Below are 26,383 nucleotides of genomic sequence, written 5' to 3' on the forward strand. Positions count from 1 at the left end.
AAAAATAAAACTTATTTCATAATATCCGATACGGGACAATATGCCATGTTGTCCAAGCTTCCGATATGGGATTTTTGTTTTGAATTTTACAACTTTGCACTTATATATTAAGTGGGACGGGGAAAAAGGAAAAACCCTAAAATCTCCATTTTCTGAAGATACCAAATAGTTAAAAATATTTTAAATTGATAAAACAAATATTGACCATTATAAAAAATGTATCCAGACGATACGGACAACAGAGAATTCGAACCGTGTCAACTACGTCTGGTCTTCCCGAGCGTAGGTCGTTATATTGAAACCCGACATAAACGTCGTATATAGAACTGCTGGAACAAGGAACGGCGCGGACAAGGGGTATTTATTTTCGCCGTGTTCTCTCGGTTCCTTTGTTCGGAACAGCGGGTTCCCTCTTCTCCCTCTCGGTCTCTTCTCTGCTGCTCTCTCTCCCTATCCCTGCCCGCAGCCCTAGACATCTCCGGCGGTGCGCTTCTTCTCCGACAACCGGTCTCTCCGCTGATCCAGCCCAGGAACCACTCTCCTACTCCTCGCCCGAGCTGTCTCTCACACTTTCGCAGGTCGGCAGGACTCCTATCCCTTGCTTCTGTTATCTCTCGATTTCATTTGCTTTTATTCAACAGCGGCTACGTCGACAAGTATGATGGCGCTTCTTAACCTTTCTGCTTTTTCGACGCATGTTTTTTTTCCATCACTTATTGTCCTCGATTAGTCGTCTGTCAGTTCCACTTCTCTTGGTTGTTTTTTCGCTGGGGTAATTTAGATGCAGAACGTGAATTGTTTGAGCTATTGGGTGTTCCGCATAAAACCTCACTTTGGCCTAGTTCCGCGTGAAATCATCGTGCCTGAAATTGTTTGGTAGCACATGCCGTGTCCTGCCATTAAAAACTTCCTGCCGGCAAGAGTGATCGGGCTATATAAGAGAACCGTAAATACAGCTTTATTATCCAATCGGGTTTGATACGAGTCAGCCCAGCGGCTGAACCTGATCCGTTGATACTTTCGGGGTTTCAGGAAGTGATAGAATCTAAACTTCCCTTCTGAAAAAGATCAAAAGAGGGTTTTTCCGAGTCTGATGAAACCTTCCCTACCCACTAAGAAATGGGTCAAGCTCTCTCTCTCCCTCTCTCTCTCTCGTGTGTGCGACTCCTGTATGACGTTTTCGTTTCTTCGTCCATTTTTTTTCCCTCATCGTACTTGGGGAATTGTACCCCAGGCGTGGACGTCCTGTCCTAACAGGTTTCCTTCTCTCTCTCTCTCTCTCTCTCTCTCTCATCTGCATATTTCATTATTACATGCAAAAGACGCACATCACTAGGTCGAAATTTCTTTACCGTATGTCATCCGAATGTTTAATTCGTATAGGATTGTTTTCTTAATGTTCCACAGAACATTAAGAAATGCTCAACATTTTCTTCTGCATACACACTTTAATGTTATGACAACGAAGAGGAATAATAGACGTCTTCTAGTTCAAAATTCAGCCATCAATTTCATATATTTCAATGTTACTTTTGTGGCTGCCTTTCATGGAAATTTCTGGCGCTTAACCTTTTCACTAGTTGTATACAGTTACAACCTTACTTTACAGGGTTAACCTTCTGTCTAATAACTAGTTGTTGCATCTTGTCTTTCTTTTGCTATAATGTGCTGCAGAGTCATAGTCCTTGAAACAATGCTTATCCGTAGACCTGGTTAGACTTTGACAGAAAGACATCATGTTCTAATTGGAAATCTCTCTCTCTCTCTCTCTCTATGCATGCACACACACATATGTATGTATATTCCTTTGGTATTTGGGATATCTATACCTTTTTTGTGAATAATGATGTCTTAGTCAACTTTTCAAAGAGCAGTAGTTATATGATGATATTTCACCAAAGCGCAACTTGATGTGGCAGTTTGAAGAATGAACTGTTAAAACTGTGCTATCAAATGATTGGATTCACTGATGGACTTGAATGCTTCACCTTTACCTGAAGACGATGAAGAAGAGCAAACTCTAGAAACTCATCTTCAAGATGAAATTTATGAGGAAGAACATGTAGAAACGGCAGTGGAGACTTTGCGCAGGGTAAGTTTTAAGATTTAAATCTCAGAACTCTTGGAGATATTACCCTTTTGCATTATATGTCTTTACCATTTCTAAAGCTATGTAGTGGTACTCCTGAATGATTTGAAGTCTGAACTATTGAAAACTCACTTTGTTAATGCATTTCGTGTTTGAATTATGCTGTGGAAACTTATTGATGTGTAATTATGGTATCTGTTGGTAACATTTTGGTGTCAGTTTGGTAATATCTTTTCATTGCTACTATTGATGACATTAATTGCCAGTACTGAAGTACTTATGTTGTGAAGTAATCTCAGCTAACCCGAGGCAATAGGCCAAAAACTCTGAACGATACCCTCATGACCTAAACAGGAACAACATCACAACGAGTGCACCAAAGTACATGTGAGACACATAAGAAAAGGAACATTATTGATCGGGACTTTAGAAAAGGATGAACTTTAAGGAGAATTTATCCCTTTTCATACACACCAAGAGAGAGCTGGAATAGCTGTTGGACCAGCTCCAATCATCCAATGGCTCTAGATAGCTTTCTTGGAGCTAGCCAATGGCTAGTCAAGCTGTTAGAAAAGTCCCAATCTTGAGCAAAGAACTGACATTATGTAAATGCATATATTTGTCCATATATAAATGGAGTCACTCAACCATGGCTATTAATTTTATACACTTGTAGACATGAAACCAGGGACGTCCAGCTTGATCAGACAACCCTTTGATTTTTTATTTTTTAGCTACGCCTACATGAGAGTGTCGTGCATCATGGTGGGAAGGGGAGAGGAGCTCTTCCCTTCCCCTGCCGCCCTGACGGCGGAGCTATGAGCGCCGCCGTCCTTGGCAGTTGGCACCACCCAATGGCATGGGCGCCGCTGTCAGGCGGCGGGGGAGGGGAGGGGTTCTTCCTGAATGATGGTGGGAAGGGGAAGAGTTTCTCATCCCGCTGGCCAATGGTGGCACCCAAACTGTCGGCCGTCATGGGAGGAATCCCCTCTCCCCTTCAGCCCTTTTGAAAATATTGTGATATTAACGAAAAATGGAAAAAAAATGAAAAAGGGGGAAAATATGCTATATTTTGAAAAACAAGTTTACTGTTTATCATGTTTTTATTGCGGTTTTGTCATGGTTTTATTGTGAATTTTTTGCTATTTTTCATATATTTTGTGAAAATTTTCTTCAACTTTTTTTTATTGTTTTTTTCCCTCTTAAAACCCTGCCCTGCCTTTATTGCTGAAGAGGAGGCCCACACAGCCCTAGTTCTGGATGAACATCCTTCCAGGTATCCCTACAGACGATTGGGACTCAGGAAAATCAGGAGTAACAGGGGAGCAGAAGAAGAGTGGCTCATAGAATGGAGCCATCACAACGATATCCTTGCTACCGGGGAATGGGCTGATGACATTCATCAAAGCTTTCCAGATTTCACACCTTGAGGACAAGGTGTCGGAGAAAGGAGGACAAGTTTTAGAGCTGGACCCGAAACCCCTCGAACTGTCCTTCCCTTTTATCACATTGCTTTTGATAGAATTTCATTTTCCGTGTTTCTGTTTGGACTTGAGTCGGGTGGTTGTGACCCTGTTTAGTCAGTAGTGGGCCGGGTGAGTAGTTAGCAACTAATGAGACCCGACCTTGTTTAGGGGATATATACTGAGCTTAATGGTGATTGAAAGCCCTAAGACGAAATACAATTACTTCTCGAAGCTGGGCTTCTCCTTGGGTGTGTGAGTGGGATTAAGCATCCAAGGCCGAACTTTTGGCCTTTTCAATTTCCATTTATCCAATTTTTCACAACATTCATCCATATCCTTTTGCTTTTCCCCCCATCAAGAGTATTTTATCCCCATCAAGATCCTTTCTATGCCATTGTCAAATTTAACGACTAGTCAAGACCTTTCTCAAGGCCCTACCTTGACCAGAAAACTGAATAATAAAAAAAAAAACATGCTAAGAATCAATATCTTATGTGTATATGTGATATATATATATATATATATATATATATATATATATATATATATATATATATAAATGTGTAATACATGATTATAGTTAATATATATATGTAAGACTGAAAACCTACTGATTATTTACATACTGTGTAGGACTGATCCCAAAACCTAGATTGTTTATCTGGCCACCAACTGGGTGACTAGTCTACTAGCTGGCAAACTAGTTGCCTCAGTCAACACAGATTTCATGTAAATGGAGCTTAATGACCTTGTTTTTATGAAATTTAAGTCTGTTTCTGTTCTCCTTCTTTGCCTTTCTGGACTATTAATTTTTTTAAACCTTTTCTGTAGTGGATTTAACTGCCTTAGTTGAGGGGAAAATGGTTTCTCAACTTGGTTGCTTGATCAAAGTCAAAGCATGTTTCCTGCTGTGTACAAGCAATTTATCATTCAGTGTTCTCTTTGAACCACCATTCTTCTTGTCTCATTCTAATAGATTGTGAAGAATTTCTGTACTGCAATGCTATCTTTCTGTTGCTTAGTTACAAACTGCATTCATTCACTTAGGAGCGTGAAGAACGGCGTCAAAGATTGAAAAGAGAACATCCAGATGATTTAACAAGTCGTCCTTCTGCCAAAGTACAGAGGGGCAATATAACATTTCAATCTAGAAACAATGCGTTGAATGAAAGAAGGAAGCAGGTGCCCAGTGGTAAGGGCGTGAATCACTTGAAGTTGACAAGTAGTGTTATCTCGCATTGTAATTGTCATTTGTTTGCTGTTCCCTTACTTTATCTGTCTTCATTAATTGATCTTATTGTCGTCTTTTTCAGGTTGGCTTGACTGTCCACCATATGGCAAACATATATTTAATATTATTCCTTCTAAAGTTCCACTAAGTGAGAGTTTCAATGAGTATGTTGTGCCTGGTAAGAGATATAACATCAGAAGGGTGATTGACAAGCAGAGGATTGCAGGACGAGAGGTTTGTATGCTCTTGAGAGATTTAACATTTTGTACTACTACTTCACCAGACATGCATATCCTGTGCTCGGTCGCATGACACTGGAAGACATAATAGCACTTCATGAATACATTCAATTTTATAGCCTTTACTTTTATTTCTTTCTTGGTATCACCTTGTTGCTTATTTGGTATCCTTTTTTTCTTTCTCGAGATTTTATGATCATCTTATATTTCGATTTTCCTCTGTGCTTTCTCATAGTTAATGGCTATTTTAGGAGTCTAGACTCTAAAGTATTGCAGTTGAGATGATATTCATTTTTAGTTTCTGTAAATTGGAAATATTGAATCCAGAAAGTCATTTGCATGTTTGAAATGCATATGCAAGTGCAACTTAAAATTCTTTCCTAGTTTGGCAGTAGCCATAAGTTGTACGAAAGTATCCTACTTTCCCGGGCAAGGCAGTCTTATGAGGCTGTGGCTACTGCTTTGCTATCCTATACCCCAACCAATGGAGGAGCTTGTGGATCTGCTTGTAGATAGTGAAGTAGCGGGGTGGTCCCTACTGAGTATATCCTACTCTACCAGGCAAGGCAGTCATATGAAGCTGCGGATACTGCTTTCCTATGCTATACCTGAACCAATGGAGTAGCTTGTGGAGCTGCTTGTAGATAGTGAAGTAGCAGGGTGTTCCCTACCTGTGTTTGTGTTTCTTTGACATATGATATATGTTTGTTCTATTTCTTTTAGTGTGCAGGTCTTACTACCATATGGTAGTGATATAAGCTTATATACTGTACTAAGATAGAAGTATTGTTTTGTTTCTTCTTAGGTTCCGACTTCTTTGAGATTTCTTCTGTTTTATGATTGAAGTAATGTTGTTTGACTGATCGATTAGTTATGTTAGTTGTTGAAAACTTGAAATTATCTATGTTGTACCACATTTTCAAGAGGACACCAGAGAATTGCAACGTTGGTAAATTGCTCTCCATCTATGTCACATTGGTACGAGTACGGGAAAGTGGGTACTGGTATGGCGTTTTCACCAATCTCAGTGTGGCGGTACGGCGATAGTTACATATTTTTAATTAATTATATACATGGAATCAACAAAAAAAGTAATGTAAATATAAGAAACTGATGCCATTTTCGCCGTAGATATGTTCTATGAAGGTAAGGAAGAGGCGTAAGACGAAAATAAGTTCATTTAAAGTGACATAGGTATTATGTATGAGAAAGGAGGAGGAATTGCCGTACCTAGACATTCCACCGTACCGGTACTGCCATACTGGTATGGGTACCTGGGCCCTTCCCACGTACCATTGTGACATTGCTCTCCATGTGTGGACATCTGATACTTTGCTAGAGTAAACCTTGATTGCCACGTACGGGCATGGGTAAATGCATAATCGGCATGCTTTAAATGCATTAAAGCTCAATGTTTATATAATTGTAATCCAGTTAATGTGTTGGTATCAGTCCGTTTGATCCAACTCAAATTAGAACTGGTTCATGCGTTAGCCATTTTCGTCATGTATAGACCTGGATATGTCTATATGATGATTAACATTTTCTTTTCTCCCTTGTAACTTCTGAGAAAGCTGAATTCAATGTTAACTGTTGTCAAGTCTTGTTGTTTAATGGTTCATTCTTTGTGATGGTGTGAGGACAAAGTCTTGAGGATATTATAATTTCAAAGTTCATAACTAGGTGCTCATTTCATGTCATTTAATTCATGAATTTGACAATTAATATGCAGTAAATATTTCTAGTCACCAATTTCAATGGGTCTACACTTTATTTGCACACTCACATGCCCACATTTTTATCTCATCTGTTTTGCTGCCTTATACAATAATTTCAATCAGATTATAAATTTTATTACTTTTTGAGTACATTTTTTATTTTTTGCACAAAAGTTGGCTGGAAAAATTAAAAAAAAAGGCCTCAACATATTTGTTAGTTTTTGAAACTGGTCTTTCCAATATTGGATGGAAAATTTAGTTTATTATTACCTGAGGAGTTCTGAGTCTTCTGACTTCTGACTGCAGTAGCATTGCCGAGTTAACTGTAATCATCTCGACATTTTGAATTCTTCTTTGATATGCTTTGGTTAAGCTTGAAAGCGAAGCCTCAATTGCTTATGCTTTTCTGGATGGTTTTTAGCCTTTCACCTCATTTTCTAAGTCTGTTGTTTGCTTGCTTTTGTATCTGCTAGCTTGGATTGGTTATTGATCTGACAAATACTTCTCGCTACTATTCACCAATAGATTGGAAGAAGCAGGGTGTTAAACATTTCAAGGTGCGATTTACTTTCTTGTGCAGGAAACTTTGTTTCGTACTATCAGGAATCATCCTTTATTCTTGTGTTTCCTTTTTCCTTCCTTTTTTCTTTCAGATAGCATGCAAGGGACGTGACGAAGTGCCAGATGCTCTATCTGTGAACATTTTCTGCTATGAGGTACTATGGTCAAATCTTTATTGCTTAGGTCACTTCAGGTTCTTATCAATTACTATAAGGAGTCATAAATACAAGTAGAGAATTAGAACAAGAAGAGCTAGCCGAGACATCTGTTTCGAGCATTTTGGAATGAAAAGTTATAATTGTCAAAAAACAAAGTGATGGTGGTGGGCTTGGGAAAGCATAATCGATAAAGGGTCTAATTCAATGGTTTACCCTGTGCAAGATCATTATGATTGCAATATAATATTTCATTTACTACTAAAAGTAATAGAGGAGATGAAAGATCTCCCTATCTCAAAGCATGTTGACTCTCAAAAAATGCGGAAGACTTTATGAATAATGCCTCTTCACAATTGGTTTGCTCCAAATGGCTTTGTCATGATGGATGACGGTAGTTTAGATATGATCACAAATCTTGTTCAAATGTGGACCTGATTACTTAGTTCAAATGAGGAAGTCTCAATCAGGATCTAAATTAGGTATAGTGTGAGACAGAATTTTCTTATGATCTGATGGATAGCTGACTCAACCAGACACATGAAATTGTCAATCCAATCACATGTGAAAATTTATCAAACATTACATATGAAAATTCATCTTGTTTGCTCAAATTTGCTGAGTTCTGTGAGTCTATCCAGAGAGGAGAACGAGGAGAACAATTGTAAATTCTAATGCTTTATCCATCTATATTCTCATTATCTTGGTTCTTTTCTTGCATGCTAATATTGAATTATTCTAGGGCAGACCTATTGCAGTGGACCTTTCTTTGGTTTCTTAATGTTGTGGGACCTCCTCTAGTTGTTAACATCTCTTATCTTTTATACAAACCTTGTATTTCATAGCTCTTTTCTCTCTCAAAAACGTTGGCTGATGGAGAGAAATGCTGAAGTACTATGAATCTCACATGTTTTCTTCTTAATGGAACAACTGTGTCATTTTTCAATGTTCATTTCTTGACAGAAATATTCCTATAATTTTTTTGATATTTCAAAGGGAACCTTTATTAAAGGGAAGTTGTGAAGGATAGGTTTAATGGCTTAACCTAAATTTTTTCGCATATTGAAAGAGTGTGATGTCCAATTATTTTAAGCATAGTCACAAAAAATATTCTCGCATTTTAAATGGCAAGGTTTTTCTTGGGTATCACACGACGACCTTGAATTGCTTCCAAGAACTGTGTGTATATGTGCAGGTTGACCTTGAGATCTTATTTTTCAGTGCTTGTAAACTTATGTGACATTGTTCCCAGGTAATGCAGTTTTTCCAGCGGCAAAAATCGAAGTATATATTGGTACACTGCACTCATGGGCATAACAGAACTGGATATATGATCATTAATTTTCTTGTACGGTGTTATGGTTATTCTGTCACTGAGGTACATATTTGTGCTTTTCTCCATTCCAGGCTTTTGCTTTTGTGAAAGTCTTGTGGTGGTTGACTGATCTGTCTTGTACAGGCAATAGAAGCATTTACGGCAGCTCGCCCTCCTGGAATATATAAGTCGGACTATATTGATGCACTTTACACATTTTATCATGAGAAAAAGCCTGACTCAGTTGTATGTCCTCCAACCCCTGAATGGAAAAGGTCTTCTGAGCTTGATCTGAATGGAGATTCTCTTCCTGATATGGAGGATGATGATGGTAACAATGGGATTTCTGCTGCACTGCAAGTAGGTACTAGGTGGACCATGGAGACAGGAATTCTTGCATGCATTCACTATATTTTGAGTTGGTCAATATCTTAATTGTGTCACGTGCATGCATTTCTTACATTCTGTCTCTGCTATAAGCTCTTGAATGCCTTTTAGGCTTTAATAGTGTCTCAGTCTGTACTATACAAGGAATTTCTGTATCCAAGATGATGTTTGTTATTTAATGTTTGTTCATAACAAGAAAAAGAAAAATTTAGTGGTCAGGAAATGTTCAATTCACAATCTAACCAGTCAAATGCCTATCTGCACAAGGAAATGGATAGCCTCATACTTCTAAAATAATAACCCAATGCTGTTGGAATATAAACTATTTATCATTGTTCTCTTAGTTGTTTACAGTGAACTCACTAATTTTCGTGATCAATGATGATGATATTTAAAATATTTCGGTCTAAATGTCTTGATAAATATCTAACTTCTGGACTGGCTTTGGTTGTTGAAATGATCATAATTATGTTAGACTACCGAGGCGATGAAAACAGTGGTATACGTTATGATTGAATTCTTAACCACTTTAGCCTAGCACAAATTTAAGAAAAACCTTAGATAAAGGAGATGGGGAAAGGTTATTTCTGCCGTCTTGGATTCATACCTCGTAGTGTGACCTTGATCCTAGGGTATGATGAAGATTGTGCACGCTATTTTTTCTTTTCTTTTGGAGATGCATATGACACGAAATCAAATAGTGAATGAACAAACATTCATGATACTCTGAAGCAATGTTGTAAAAGGCGTATTGTAACGTGTATCGGTCGGGCCGACCTATACGCTGTATCGTAACGTATCGTAAATGTAGCGTAGCGTATCGTAAAATTAATTTTTTAATTAAAAAAAGAAAAAATAGAGAAAAAACATAAAAATCAGGAAAAAATGTGTTCCATATAAAAAACACATCTCACATCAAGAATGTTCACGATTCATCATTCATAAGCTATAATATGTCAAAAATACATTCAGAAATGAGAAATCATAGATTTAGAATAACACAATAAACATCAATCACAAGTCTAAAATGTTTTAGATTATATCACAAGTCCACAACATATAATTCGTTATTGCCAAGTACCAAATATCATGATTATCATCAATCAATGATAATCATCATCATCTTCGTATTCATTCTCATTTTCTTTGTTTATTGTTTTAAATTTTAAGTTTCAGTGCCTTCAAATGGAATGTCTCCACCAACATATGATTGTTTTTTTTAGAAAACTAGTAAAACTACCCCCTCCGACAGCTCTTAGAGATGTTTAGAAAGTGGAAGGCAGGAGCTATTTTAAAAAGAAGCACAAAAAACAAGGTTTTTTTTCCGTTTTGTTTCCGTATCTTACGATACGGGAGCGTATCGGCCGTATCGCACTATACAGCCCCGTATCGCACAATACGGGCGATACACCTACGATACACAGGCGCATTGTGTATCGTAGGTGTATCATATAGGTTTCTCGAACCTATACAATACGTATCGCACGATACGGGCCCGTATTGTGTGATACGGATAACACTGCTCTGAAGAGTTTCAATCTTAGATGCTATAAATTCTATGTCTTCAAAGCCATAATTTGACATTTCCCAATCATTCATGTCTATGTGGAGTTGTATTATCTTTTACGTGCTATTATGCAGGCTGAAAAACATGACTTTCTCAATAAGCAAATTGTATGGCACTAAATAGTTAAGTACATACCATGCACAGACACCTACACACTGTATGAGTATGTTGGCCTGCTTATAGTGTCCATTTCTCCTTTTTTTCATTTATTCCTATCTTATGTTGTGGTCAGCTGAAGCTTTTGAAACCAGAGTCACCCGTATCCTACGATACAGAGCCGTATCTTACAATACATATTGTATAGGTTGAAAAAACCTATATGAGACGAGCATGATACACAAAATGCATGTGTATCTTACTCTTATCTGCCGTGTCTTACGATTCTGAAAAAGTGGTTTGATGCCCCTTTTTTGTTGAGGTTTTTTTTTCAAAAGTTCCTCTCCCCTTTCATTTTCAATGCTTTTAAGAATTGTGGGAGGGTGAGTTTTTATCATTTTGAAAAAGAAATCACCAATAAATCATTGTCTTAAGGGAGAAATCACCAGCTTGAAGGGATGAGGATGAAGATGAAGAAAATAATGATTCTTGTATTGATTGATAATAATCATTATGTTATTTAATCATAAACATTATTTCAATTCTCATTTGACAGTGAGCAACTACGGATTACACGTTTTGATGTGATGTAAAATACTTTAAAATTTAGACCATTGTCATAGAAAACACGTATTAATCGAAAAAACACGTTAAATACGTGAAACATAAATCAGCCATATAAAATGGCAATTAGGCGCGTCTTTTTTTAAAAACGCCGGAAAATAAAAAGCGTGAAAAGGCGTATTATACATGTTTTTTTGCGTTTTTTTCATATTTTTTATTTTTTATAATTTTCACGATTTATTAAATGTTTAAAATTTTTTAAAAATTTGCCGAGATTTTTTTGAGATATACAACTTTGCCTTATTATACGTGAGAAATCCTTCGCCGTATAATATCCGTACACGATATATGTGACAATGGTTTAGAGCAATGTTGTAAAAAGCGTATCGTAAGGTTGTATCGGTCGGGCTTTAAGATACGCCGTATCGTAACGTATCGTAACCGTATCGTAAATTTTTAAAAAATAATAATAATAAATCAGAAAAAATTTAAAAAAATCAAAAAATTCATAAAAAATCAGAAAAAATTAAAAATAATAAATTTTTCATAGAAAACATGGTTTAGTCTTTTAGATAATGATAGACTTATTATTTTGCTAAATGCTATAAACTTACACGTTCACGGTTCATCATTCATACTTCATAGACATCAAAATTCATAACAATATCATTCTTTTTCATCTTTATCTTCATGGTTTAAAAAAAAAACCATTTCCTCTCAATGGGAATCAGCCACCCATGCACAAATCCATGGTTTAATAGATGATTTCACGGTGACAATCGATGATTTCACAGGAAATCGATGATTTCACAATGGAAATCAATGATTTCCCTCTAAAACGGTACAATCTATAGATTAGAAATGAGGAAGGGGTGGGTTTTTATAAAAAAACTCGAAAAAATGGGTTTCAAGTCTCCTTTTTAGAAATCAGCCCGTATCGTACGATACGGGCCGTATCGCACGATACGGGGGCCCGTATCGCACGTATCGTACGATACAGGTACGATACACCCCCATTTGCGATACAGGGGGTGTATCGTATCGTATTTTGCAAACGATACGATACGTATCGTACGATACGATACGTATCGTACGATACGGCCCCGTATCGTACGATACGTACAACACTGGTTTAGAGTCTTTAGACTTTATTTTATTAATGTGTTGTTAATTATGAATGATAAATTGTGAATGTTCATTATGTGTGTAATGAGTTTTTAATATATAATTTATTTTTCGTGACATCTCAAGTTTCTTCTGAATGTTCTCTATTTTTTCGTGTTTTTTGTGAATTAAAAAATGAATATATGATACACTTAAGATACATTATGATGCACATATAAGTCGGTTGGACCAATATGCGTTATAATAGGCCTTTTGTTTTCTCTGTTTGAATTGCTGGTACTCATTTCTTCATTTGCTTTACCTTGCTTTTCTGTTTTGCTCTATGCCTTTTTCATGAGCTTACATTGAAATAGTGTAACTTTGTTGCAGTTTGTTCTCTCCCTTAATGAATACTTTATCTTGATAGGAAATTGGTACAGCTAATGAAACAATGACAAATGATGACGTGTTGGGAGATGAGATATCTTATGACCATCAAGTTGAGCTGCAATGGGTCTGTTGTCGGGCGCTTGGAGTGGTGAGTTTATGAGTATCTTTTATTTCTTGTTTTTAGGTTTCTCTTTTGGACTTTTTCTGGAGAACTGGAGCAGGAGCTTTACAAATCAGATTTTCTTCCCTTTGTTTTTTCTAAAGAGCCAGTTGTGCTCTATTCATTTGACTTGTTGTTCCAGTTTTAAAGATTTATCATGATCAATACCCTCTGTGGTGCTTGGTTTATTACTATGATCTTGTGTCTGTGACTGTATTACTACCACTTTTCTTTTGACCATCGACATCATTAAAGAGCATTGGTCACTTTTGCTTTTGTTTAGTTCTCTTGAAAGCTAGGGATCTTGGGTTGTGGCGTTATGCATTTTTTTTTGTTATTCTAAATTTTGCTTGGCGGTGTGAGTGTGGAGCATGTATTTGTTGTAAGCTTCTAATCAAGTTCTGTGATCCAATTTGTATTTTGTTTTTGGTTCTCAGGCAAATGGAAGACATTTTCCAGGCTCACAACCGGTTTCCCTTGACAGGTTTATTATCTTCATTCTTCATGCTTGTTTGTTACTGCAGAAGTTTGTACTGCATTTCTTAATGAAGATATGGTTGATGGGACTAAATTCGAGATACTTAGGTCCATAGTTGACTCTCCATAAGAGCATATTTTTTCTTTTGCATGATATGAGGGTGTAATATAAGTATGAACATTTTTTTGGAAGCACAAAAAATATCTTTTCTCTCACTTCTCATTGTTTTATTGACAAAAGCAAGTTAACTACACTCGTATATGGCATTCTGCGAAATCATCTGGAGTGCTATATTAGATCGTGTTTTATTGGCATGAATTGTATAGGATTGGAGGATGACTTGTTGTTTTCCTTTTTTTTTTCTTTTTCTTTTTAATTTTGCTATGCATTCTTTTCCTGGTAATGCTGTTGCAATATTTGTCCCAAAGATTGGAAAATTTACCATCTGCTGCTTTGAGTTAAGGAGTTCAATATTGACAATTGCCTGGCTGGAAGTGAATAGTGGATAACATCATGTGCTAGGGGAAGTCAGTATTGATATTCCAAAAGGAAAATGTAGTAATATTTTTTGCTTTGCTTTTGAAGGTCACATCAAACAGGGGAACCTTGTTGTGAATAATCTGAATTAACAGTCACAAAATCTGCCCAATGACCTCTAAGACTGAGAAGGGAGATGTTATTCAAAACTCATTTCAAGGGGACACTTCCATTGATTGCATTCATTGACTCTAATCGCAAGAACAATTATCATTCTTGCCCACCTTTGTTATCTTGGTTTTTAGCAACACAGTAAAGGCGTGCAACTGAAATTAATCTTGTCTCTCTCTCTCTCTCTCTCTCTCTTTCATACACACACACACACACACACAAAAACAAAAGGGGTTTATCCTTAAAAGCCACAACTTATATTCAACTCATTTTCACTTATTTATGAAAGTCAAGTATACAGGTTCACTCTATTCTTTATTTTGTAAGAGATACTTTGTCCTGCGAAGCATTCATTTTCACATCTGGATAGGTTTTCATTAGAAATGAATATCAAAACCTAATCTTAATAAATATTATATCCTCGAAACAACCACTTTTTTATTTTTTATTTAAAAGATGGTTGATTTGCTGATTCACTTTTTAAGGATTTCTTTGCGTCTGTGAAATACCTTCTCTGTGGGGATATCCTTAGACTATCATGCCTTGATGTAGGACAAGCTTGCAACTCCTGAGGCAGCGTTATTATTATGCAACATGGAAAGCTGATGGGACGCGATATATGATGCTCATCACGTATGATGGTTGTTATTTAATTGATAGAAAATTTTGTTTCCGAAGAGTTCAAATGCGGTTTCCATTAAGATCTCCTCCTCAGGTTTGTGTGCCACCTTTTCCTTCCTCGGTGCATGTTTGGGTGTTGTAATCTCTGGAAATGTAAATTCTTTTACCATTTCCACATTGTGCTTTTCCAGGACGACAGGAACCATCATCACTTAACATTACTGGATGGTGAGATGATAATTGACACAGACCCAGGAACTGGGCAGCAGAATAGAAGATACTTAGTCTATGATCTCATGATGCTCAACCAAAAGCCAGTGATAGAGGTAAGTTTTCCTTGATTTATAGAGAACTTTTCAGCTGAAAGTCACCAATTCAGGGTGATAATTTTCTAGTATCCTGATAACATGATGGCATTGCATGTGGTTGAAACATGGCGTGACTGGTATTACCTGAGTCAGATCAGAAGTGGAATTGCAGCTATCTCTTGTTGGTCTATGCTGTTTCTTTGCACAATTAATGTCAGCCAAACGACATTGTTACACTTTTCCTGATTCTTTGCTTTGATGTTTGATATAAGCCATCAGAAAAAGAAGTTTTATTTTCCACTACCTATGTCATGCTGATGTGGGTGCAGCTATATATATGTGTGCATTTGTGTACCTAAAAGTTAACAGTAAATATAGGAGGATTTTTAAACTAAGAGGGTAAAAGTTAAAGGAAAAATTTATAAGAGTGCCTTTTGGCAAATGACAATAATGGGATAGGTTTTTTTTTTTTTTTCAAAAAAAAAAAGAAAATGCTAATCATCACTACCTTAGACCTTGCCTATCCAGCGACAGTCAGCTCTATTGGTAATGCTTTCGTCTAGATAATCTGCGTGAGCATTGCAGAATGAATGTCTATCTGGTTGGTTTTTTTCTTTTTTTGAGTTACAACAAAGTCACTCCTTTTGTAATGAGGGGAAATTAGTTATTCATTTATTATTTGTAAAGAAGGGAAACTAAGGGTATTTCCTAGGAACATGTCTTTGAAATCATCGGCACATAAAACGTGTATTATTCGAGAAAAACGTGTATAATACCTGAGAAATAAGTCAGCTGTATAAAATGGCAATTAGATGCATCTTTTTTAAAAACATGCCAGAAAATAAAAAACGTGAAAAAAACACGTATTATATGCATTTTTTTCACTTTTTTCTGTATTTATTATTATTTTTTTATAATTTTCAGTTTTGTTAAATTTTTAATTTTTTTTTAAAATTTGCTGAGATTTTCTCGAGATATACAACTTTGCTGTATTATACCCGAGAAATTCCTTGTCGGATAATACCCGTACACGATATATGTGACAATGCTTTGGACATTGTGAATGTGAAGGTGAGATAGGAAGAAATCAAAATGGGAAGTCGTAGGGATCTTATCAATATGAATGCATCTACTGCTACCAACCCTTGTATATTTTCAACTTCAAGTGCTTCCTGGTACCAAGCAAATTTGTACTGACAGATCTCTTGTTGAATAATCTATTATGCAATGATCTGGAATGAGTTAAACTAGAAACACTAGACAAGTTTGATTTCCATAATTATGGTCTCAGAGACGCAGGGCATGGAAACAATGGGAAGAGAATTGCTCTTATGGGCTTATGACATCACTTTTTTTGCACCTACCATATTTTCTAAGAAAAAGTTTTTTTTAATCCTCTGGACTAGCTACTACCCACCCTTCTCTTTGTTGTACCCATGACTCCACAAATGGGCAAGTCATGATAAAGTGTATGCGACAAGATGTGTGTTTTTATATGTATACACACACTCACACATGCTTCAATCCTGCTGGATGCTAGGTGTTGCTGGATGGCTAATTTAAACATTTGTCATTGAAAAACAGTCACTACATTGGCATTATTGACAATTTATGGGATGGTGACGGTTTATAGTAGCTATAGCAACCATTTGAGGTTCTTTAGTGAACAGTTTTTTAAGTTTTAGTCATCTAGAAACTATCCGACATCCAGCAGTATGGACTTTTCTTATATATATATATATATATATATATATATGTATATATATATGTATGTATGCATGCATGTATGTAGGCTGACCTGACCTCACCTTCGGCCTTTTGATAGTTGAGTCACGTTTTAACCAATGTTGTTAAAACGTATCGTAAGCCGTATCGGTCTGACTTTAAGCTACGCCGTATCGTAAAATATCGTAACGTATCGTAACCGTATCCTTTTTTATAAATAAACCAGAAAAAATAGGAAACAAATTCGAAAAATTCATAAAAAATCAGTAAAAATCAAGAATAATATGTTCTTCATAAAAAACATGTTTTACAGAATGACAGACTTATTATTGCTATGAAGTTATGGTTCATCATTCGTAAACATCAAAATTCGTAACAATATCAATCTAGAAAGCACAAGTCAACAATTACATAACATATATCATAATTTCATAACCATAGGTTTAAGTCATAAGGTCCATAAGTCTATGAGACACCACATCAAAAAGCAAGTTTGAAATGTTATATATTACATCACAAGATGATAATGAAATTGTAAAAATGTTCAATGTCAATGCATATAAAATGAAAGCACTCTCGACTCTCATTCATAATTTTCATCATATTCATTTTCATCCTCATATCCATCTTGTTCTTCATCTTCATCTTCATGATTTTCAAAAACCTCTTTCCTCTCAAAGGGAATCACCCACCCATGCACAAATCCATGGTTTAATCGATGATTTCACGGTGAAAATCGATGATTTCATGGTGGAAATCGATGATTTTCCACCAAGGCGGCACAATCTCTAGGTTAGAAATGAAGAAGGGGTGTTTTTTTTTAAAGAAAACTCGAAAAAGGGGGGTTTGGGCCTCCCTTTTTTGAAATCAGCCCGTATCGTACAATACGGGGGCCTATATTGTATGTATCATACGATACAACTTACAAGTACGATACACCCCTATAGGGGTGTATCGTATCGTATTTCTTAATGATACGATACGTATCGTACGATACGGCCCCGTATAGTACGATTCGTACAACACTGGTTTTAATTGAGTTGTTCATGTATGTAATATGTGTTTGAGAGATTGTGTGTGTATCTATATATATATTTATTTAATTTGGGCTGCTTGGGTCAACCTATTGAAGCTGCCCCCAGGATCCTGGACTATTATCTGGAAATATAAAAAATAAAATCCTTTAACATCAATGACAATTCAGCTTGCTACGGCACAGTCACGTCACATAGGTACGGGTATGGGTGTGGATACAGGTGTAGGTACGGGTACGACCATTTTTTGAAAAACTTGAATATAAAGATATGTCTGTATATATTTTATGATTATATATGTACACACACAAAAAAAAAAACAATTCAAACAAATGAGACAACAATTCATGATTCAAAATGTGTAGATTATGAAGAAGAAACTAATGAACAAAATATCAAATAAGAAACATACTAAAAATAAAAAAAAACAAAGAAAACCCTAATTTTTGGACAAAATAGACTTGGTCATCGAGTCCAAAAAAGGATGGGTACGGTCCTAGGTACGTTGACGGTACTTGGTACTACTTTGATCGTACCTAGGGCGTACCCACGAGCATGCCTGTACCCGTATGGTACAACTATTTTTCCATAAAAGCAGTACCCATGTTTCATAGCAGTTACCAATTGTAAACATAGAGAGCAAGTCTGATTTACAGAATAGTCTTGGTCATTGAGTCCAAAAAAGGATGGGTACAATCCTAGGTACCTTGACTGTACCCGGTACTACTTTGATACCCAGGGTGTACCCATGGGTGTACCTGTACCGTATGGTATAGGTACTGCTCCATAAAAGTAGTACTCGTGTGACATAGAAGTTACTGATTATAAACATAAAGAGCAAGTGGATCTAGTTTGACAACCCGATTTATGTTCAAGATTCAATATTTTGAAGTGGTTAAAGGGGGCATATGTTTTTGTGCTCTTTAGTCTTAGGAAAGGAACAAATCAAATTTGAAAGGTGGTGGTGGCTTTTGGAGATATGGGGAGCTACATAGAGACTAGAGGGAGCAAAAGTTTAGGTTGTGAGGAGGAGGAATAAAATGCCATCTATGACTTTGTCATCTTTCGAGGTTCAATCAAATTTAAATAATTGATGTAACTGGATTTGCAAACTGGCTATAGATGATATGCTCACCTTCTATTCCCCCCTTCCCCCCCAACCCAAAAAAAAAAAAAATCACTTGACCTCTCCATCTATCTGCGTTTTAACTCCTCTTAATCCCTGAAAATTTCTTTTTGGGTTATCGAGACACATACTTGGGAAGAGATATGCACATTTCTCTTCAGTAATTGGTTAATGGATTTTGGGTTTTGTGATTTTTATCAATGTTTGGTGTTCACTGTGTGATAGGCAAGGTTTTCTTTTTACAATTCTTATACAGCAAATTTGCTCATTTATTTATTATGTTGTATTGTTTTTGTCATCAATGCAGTTACCATTTTGTGAAAGGTGGAAACTAATTGAGAAGGAAGTGATAGAGCCACGAAATATTGAGCGTGCTGCACCAATAAATTACAGATATGAGATGGAGCCATTTCGTGTAAGCTTATAGATCTGCTTATTTTTCTGCTTCCGTTGGCTTTGTTAAGTTTGTCTCTTTCTAATAATTCTGTCATGGAATTTACATCTCTTTATTTGACAGGTCAGGAGAAAGTTATTTTGGATGCTATCGGCTGTTGGGAAACTTCTTGTGGAGTTTATCCCCAATCTTTCTCATGAAGCAGATGGTCTCATTTTTCAGGTACACTAGAGAAGAGATAAACAAGTTTTTTTAATTATTTACAATTTGTTTCAATATTCTATGTGAAACATTTTATTTATGTTATTGGAAAAAGATAGTTCTTGCAGTTAATTTTTTGATATGGGGTCAGACAGATCTTTAAGGTGATTATGCCAAGTGATGGACTCCAAAATTGAACCTTGATAGTTTGACCTCCCTTAGCTTGAATCCATTAGCAAATCTCCTACCTGGGTGAATGAGCTCCTTTTGCTAAGCATTATTGGAAAATCAGTTAGATCTTTTGTGCGTGTTACCAAACTAGTACTATATATAGCATAGTCATCTTCCTTCTAATGCTTGCCATGAGTGCCAGTGTTTCTTGAATTAATTGATAATCATCACTTTCAACATCCTCTCTCTTTCTCTCTGTTACACACACAAATAATTTTGGCATGTTTGCTCTGAAGAACTTCCATCAGTGTATTAGCTGAATGGAATACCTTTACCGTTTTCCAGACATGCTGCTAATACAATACAAGAAAGTGAGGTGTATAATGATTCTGGATTGGTAGAAAGTTGGCAGTTTGGCAAAAGTATAGCAGTGATGAAACAGTATATGGAAGCTCATGAGAAGCTTCAAAATTCAGCAGTAGGTTCACATGAACATAGAATAAAATATCACAAGGGCTCACAAGGGGCAAATCACTCTGAAACAGTCAAAAGCAGATTTTAGATGAAAGTATTTACTAATTAAAATGAATACTCAAGTTTCACAAGCTTCATTAGAAAGAGAGGCTCAACCTTAGAATATACAAGAGGAGCTATCTCCAATGGCAACTTCTGTCCCCCTTTGATTGGTTGAACAGAGGATATTAAAAGAGAGAACAAAGCAGAAAATTAAAAAACAGAAATACAATGACACAAAAATATATACATATATGTGCATATAAATTACGTAGAATGTATATGCTTGGTTACAAATATGTACATATATGTATGTGGTATTCCTGCACACACGTGTTAATATAATTTTTTTGAGAAAGTAAACGAAAAATACTCAGGAATCTGTTAAAACTTAAAAGTACAAAACATCTTAAGACATTTAGAAAAAAAAAGTTACAAGTTGAGGTGTGACACCTTGACACCCGTTGGGTTGGCCATGGAATTCAATCGGTTTGCCACTGCTTTGAATCAACAATGCTAAACGTTACATGTTTTATCAGTAACACGATTGATCTCTAGATTGTTCTTGGTAGAAAGGAGAAAAGGAGTAGGTTCTATTTTTCATATTGTCATTGTCATTTAACTTATTTTAAACTTCTGAAAGAGGTAAAGGGGTTGCTCATTAATGTTCTTTCTTTCCTTTTAAAATTGCTGCTTTCCTGCTGTTCAAAGTCATAAATTGATCATTTTTTTGCTTTACCTCAGCCTTTTAAATGGCCAGACACTTGCTTCATATTTCTCGACACCCTCATTTAGGAGATGATTCTTGATGTTTTTTTTTAGGTACATTAAGAAAAACATCTTTAGCACTCTAATTCAGGAGTTATCTTGGTGTTTATTTAGGCCCTTATTTTTCCGAGATCTCGCATCTTTCACCATATCTCTAATGAAATGCACTTGATTCACACAACTTGAAATTTGGCTTCTAAAATAATTATATTGTGCTATTTTATGACTTTGCTAGCTTCTGATAGGACTCATGAATCTGAAAGTTTTGTTTCTTTCTGTTTCTGATTTAGGGGTGATTGGTGGTAGCTAGTAAGTTCATATATTGCATTGACATTCATTAAGTTTTTATTCAGTTTGGTGGGAAATAAGTCTCTATGCCTTGCAATTGTTTATAAAAGAAACAAGAAAAATGAGCCTGGGTACTGGAGACATAAATTTTTGGATTTTGGCATGATTCTAGCATGAAAAAAAGGACGCGATTGCTTCCATAGATTAGGCGACTGAACCTTTTCCCATGTCGGATATATTTTCCATTTTTTGCCTTACTCAAAACATGCTTGTTATTTGTGCATGTACTGTAGCCTTCCAAGTTAAAATTCTAGAAATTCTGGGTATTAGTACAGGAGTTTTTCTGTGAGAAGAAGAGTTTCCAAAATAAAAATGAACAACGACAAATTGATGCAATCCATCAGTGCACTTCAGGGTTTTCCCCTGTTCTTTCCAGCCATGTGTTTGATATTTGTCTTCATGTTTTAACATTGAGTACTTGCATGGACAACTATGGCACGTTGGGCTGTTTGCCAAGATGTCAAACAGCCACTGGCAACAACACATTGCTTTGTCTCCCCACCATAGCAGATCATAATGAACTGTGTGATTTTTCTGTTTCAGATAAAAGTTTCCACCTTATCCAGTCCAAGCCACATTTACTGCCTCCTATATGGAACCTACTATGTCTGTGCGCTTTCAATGTTTATTTTCTTATCTTCTATTGGAAGGGAATACAATCAATCATTTTATTGAGATATAGCAAACAGATATATATTTATTTATCTTTATATATGCAACTGTTATGCTAATGGCATATATGTTGTGGTTTTTTTTGAACTTATCTCTCTATCTGTCAACAAAATATGATTTTATATCCGTGCCTGCAGGTGCAGCATATGTTTAATTATCAGAATCCTTGTACCTCATTGAGGGTTTATAACCTATTAGCTGCATACCGGCCCATCTATCTGTGCAAATGTATGGATGTCTGAGCTCACATTATCAGTTTCTTTTATATGTCAGGGATGGGATGATCCATATGTACCCCGTACACACGAGGGACTTCTAAAGTGGAAATATGCTCATATGAACTCTGTGGATTTCCTTTTTGAGGTACTTATTTTCTATTACCTTAATGGTTCTTATCACCTCAAGTATGTAACCTTGTTTTATTAAGTAACGGACCTAATATGTGCTGAGCATTTTCAGGTTGGAGAGGGAGATTATCATGCACTTTATCTTATAGATAAGGGGAGGAACAGACAGTTGGAAGGAGCCTATGTTGTATTTAAAGGTGACTCTTCTCTGTCTTACCTATCTAATTGTGTAACTGTGTTCGTTAGCTGTCGCTTGGTTTGAAATTCGAATAGGCTTTGTACTTTATTTAGCCTTTTGGTGTTCGGGAGCTGTCCAACTCAAGATAATATACTTTTGTTTCTTGTTGCACTCATAGGTTCCAAACTCCTAATTGAAGCTTTTATATAAAGTAGATTTTTATAAATCTGATGGTACTGGCTTGTAAAATACTGGAAAATTTGAGATTTGTTATGTGAGGTTGTCAGCACAAAGATCACATCTATGTAGTTGCCTTCGTGAAAGATGTAGAAAATGGCGCCCTATATTATTATAAACAATAACAATCACGCCCATAGTGAATCCAGTCCAATAATACTAAAAAATACATGTCTTGAGTCTTGATGTCGCCTCTTAAGTTGTGGTTGGTTTTGAACCATGGATAACTTGCATTAAAGAAACCAAAACCCGTTCTTTATAAGCCTTTTATTAAATGAATCATCAATCAACAATCTGATCATTCGAGTGGACAAAACGAAGTATAATCTCCTTATCTTCAATCTTCTGTCTAATGCAATTCTGATCAATCTCAATGTGTTTAGTTTTGCTATCTTGAATCAGATTAAGAGGTTTCAATGACACTTTAACTATTGCATAGCAATAAAAAGAGATCCATTAATTCTTGTAACTCAAGTAATGAGTATCTAACCCAAGTAACTTTTGTATTAGCAGCAGCCATCGCCTGTTTTATGCTTTTGTACTCGATCTAGCATGATCTTTTGTTTTCTGTTTTATGCTTTTGTACTCGATCTAGCATGATCTTTTGTTTTCTGCTACTTACAATACTGAGTGGCAACAAAATACCATTTCCCGATACAGATTTCTAGTCATCTGGGTTACCTCCCAATTTGTATAAGTATGGACCCCATCAAATCATGAAATCACTGTATAGACGCTCCTCAATAATAAACAAAACCATCACCAGTAGTGATTTTCAAATATCTAAGTATTCTCTTGACTGTTCCTTGTGGCTTGTTTTCAAAGTGTGCATAACTGGAGGGACTTAATTAACTACATATATAATGTCTAGACTAGTAAAGGTCAAGTACCGTATCATCCCTACGATTCCTGTTACCTCATGGGATTAAGATAATGATCTTCATCCTGTTGACTTGTACTGGGAGTAGCAAGAGACTTGCAATCCTGCACTTCAACCTTATTCAGTTGGGTACACTTGCATCTTGTGCATCCACTTCAACCTGAGGAAATATTGGAGGTTGCTCATCTTAAACCTTTGACTTCAAATGTCTTTAGTACTCTTGAACCGGATATGTGCTGAGTTACTCCCTGTAATAATAATGTCATCAAAATATATCAACAAAAATGTAAGAGTACTTCTACCTCAAAAGCTAAGTCTGAGATGGATGAAACCCATGGCTTTGAATTTCTAATGAAAAGCTTTTAGACCAAGATCTCTTCTTCAAACCATATATAGCTCTTTGCAACCTACATACATATTGGTTAGGATCTCCTTCAGAATATTTTGGAGACTGCCTCCTTTTAAGTCTCCATTGATTTAAACATTTTTAACATTTCATTGACTTATCTATCCATGACAAACAAGGCAAAGAATGCAAGTTGTGCCCATTTTTGCAGTCAGATTGAAACTTTCATCATAATCCTGTTATAAAGCCCTTAGCAACAATACAGGCTTTGTAACATTCAGTGCTTCCATCTGGCTTATATTTGACCTTAGCGACTCATCTAGAATCAACAACATTCTTATCAAGAGTGTGTGGAATATTGGTGTTCAAGTTTGATATTGATGCATCACTTCCATCTCTTCATTTGTCGCCTGAATCCACTTATTCATGGCCAAAACTTGAAAAACCAATTTTGGCTCAGTTTCCTTCTCAATTTGGGATAAACAATAGAAAATCCGTGGTAAACTTCTCATAACTAACCGATCAATCAATCTAAGTCACACAGGTATGGGTATGGGTACGATGAGTTTAGAAAATCTGAGTACATAGGTACAGCAAAAAAGTAGGTATCAAAATTCCACAATAAACAAAATTCGTACTCAGTACTTCCTACATAATCTCACAGAACATAAGTAAACCAAGAGCATCATCAGAGTTGTACCTGTATTTAGCAAATATCATCTTTGTAGCAGGAAGGAGTTGAGATAAAATATCAAAACATATGCAGAGGATCATCATATCGATTGCTAATTAGAGTTGATGAAGAATCTAACAAAAGTGTAGAAACGGCTGCCACAACAGGTACAAAACCAGGTGATTTTTCAACTTAAAAGGATGAGATATTTTTGCAAAACTAAAACCATGAAGAAACGGTTAAAACATAATGGTCATGCATTTGTAACGCTTTGCATGTTGCTTAATAGGCCCAATTCTTCTACCCTTTCCCAGTAGTCAATGGCTACTCATAGCTAGTAACTTGACACCAGAGAAGATTCAGATTCTACGTTATAAGTATATTGATCGTTCCCTAATAATCTTATTCTGTTTGATGTTCTTATCATGCTCGCATTAGGTTTTTATTTGGGATGGGGGGCACCAAGTGGTTTATGTTTATTCTTGTTATCCTTTGGGTGTTCTTTTCTTCATTATTCTTTGAAAAAAAAAAAGAGAAAAATCCAATGTGCATGCAGGTGGGGAAGATCCCATGGATTACTCTGGAAAGATTGTAGAATGCTCGTGGGATCCACATCAGATGTGCTGGGAATACATGCGCGTCAGAGTGGACAAGACAACTCCAAATGCTTGGAATACATATATAAAGGTAATCTTTTTTTCCAACTCATGTCCTTTTTTGCAATCACGGAAATGCTTTGTGACGGTTCGAACAACAGGTTAAAAAAAGCATCGACGACAACATAACACAGACTGTTTTACTTAACGAGATAGATGAGATAATAAAGCTGCCAATGTATGCTGATAGAATAGCGAAGGAGAGCCAGGTCCGTCATCACCACTCACATTCTGGCAGACGCAGGTGATTTTCGCGATGGGACAGTTTAGCGTACCGGTAGTTCTACCATGATAGCCAAAGCATTTTAGAGGAGTAACTGGGGTTTCATAGCTTCTGTGCCTTGTTGTGGGGCTTTCAGCATCTTGGTGGATGCTCTTGTTCGTTGCAGATCATTCATTTTATTGTCAATGTCAAATCTGTAGATTGTAATACATCACTAGGGAAGCTAAGGTTGCCTTGTAAATCATTCCTTGTAAATGGACAACACCTTGTAAATCGTAAATTTCTCAGTTGTAATGTAGTTTTGGTATTAAAGAGAGTGCAATCTAGCTCCAGATGTGCTCTCTCGGTATCCTCTTTTCAAGGGTCCTGCACTAATTAGGTTTAGTCCAATCGCTTGAACGTGTCAGGTGCTGGCGCTTCTTGACTGATCCGTTCATGGCAGTAAGTTGACTCGGCCTGCCTCTGGGGTCGTCAATACGTTCTTGTTCGCCAAGGGTGTTGTATGCTTAGATTGCAGAGGGCGAGCGTCATACGGCTTCCTGTCTCAAGGTCATCTACCCCTCTAATGGGATTGCTGTATAAAATAAACGGTTTTTGGTGTGCCACCATGTTTAAAAGACGCCCTCAAATCGGGCAGTGGAGTTTTATTTCGGGTCAGTGGAGATTCTCACCACTCGGCAGGCCTATTTTTGGTGCTTCGATTGTGTTGTTTCAACCGTGTGTCAGCTTGTCTGTCGATGGCTTTCTTCTTGCAACAGAGGGTTAATGTCACGAGGATTGAAATGAGAACCAAT

The 26,383-nt window shown here is 36.4% G+C and overlaps 1 protein-coding gene across 1 annotated transcript; it reads left to right on the forward strand.

Moving 5' to 3' along the window:
- Positions 1–368: 368 nt before the first annotated feature.
- LOC116256094 (uncharacterized) lies at positions 369–25,911 on the forward strand. The gene is made up of 18 exons (XM_031632274.2): positions 369–578; positions 1,920–2,092; positions 4,603–4,747; positions 4,869–5,020; positions 7,217–7,300; positions 7,397–7,459; positions 8,712–8,837; positions 8,919–9,134; positions 12,920–13,030; positions 13,480–13,526; positions 14,721–14,883; positions 14,981–15,115; positions 19,290–19,397; positions 19,500–19,598; positions 22,323–22,412; positions 22,509–22,593; positions 25,267–25,397; positions 25,468–25,911. Exons 2-18 carry the CDS (start codon positions 1,970–1,972, stop codon positions 25,612–25,614), a joined length of 2,025 nt encoding a protein of 674 aa, XP_031488134.1. The 5' UTR covers positions 369–578; positions 1,920–1,969; the 3' UTR covers positions 25,615–25,911.
- Positions 25,912–26,383: the final 472 nt, after the last annotated feature.

The sequence above is a fragment of the Nymphaea colorata genome, chromosome 6, assembly GCF_008831285.2.
Source record: "Nymphaea colorata isolate Beijing-Zhang1983 chromosome 6, ASM883128v2, whole genome shotgun sequence".
Taxonomy (NCBI): domain Eukaryota; kingdom Viridiplantae; phylum Streptophyta; class Magnoliopsida; order Nymphaeales; family Nymphaeaceae; genus Nymphaea; species Nymphaea colorata.

What these genes read in the sequence shown, in the direction of transcription:
- LOC116256094 (XM_031632274.2), top strand. Translation starts at nt 1,970, where the DNA reads ATGGACTTGAATGCTTCACCTTTACCTGAAGACGATGAAGAAGAGCAA. An exon ending in ATGAGATGGAGCCATTTCGT is followed by an intron (nt 19,398 to 19,499) that starts GTAAGCTTATAG and finishes TTTATTTGACAG; the next exon opens with GTCAGGAGAAAGTTATTTTG. An exon ending in CTGTGGATTTCCTTTTTGAG is followed by an intron (nt 22,413 to 22,508) that starts GTACTTATTTTC and finishes GAGCATTTTCAG; the next exon opens with GTTGGAGAGGGAGATTATCA.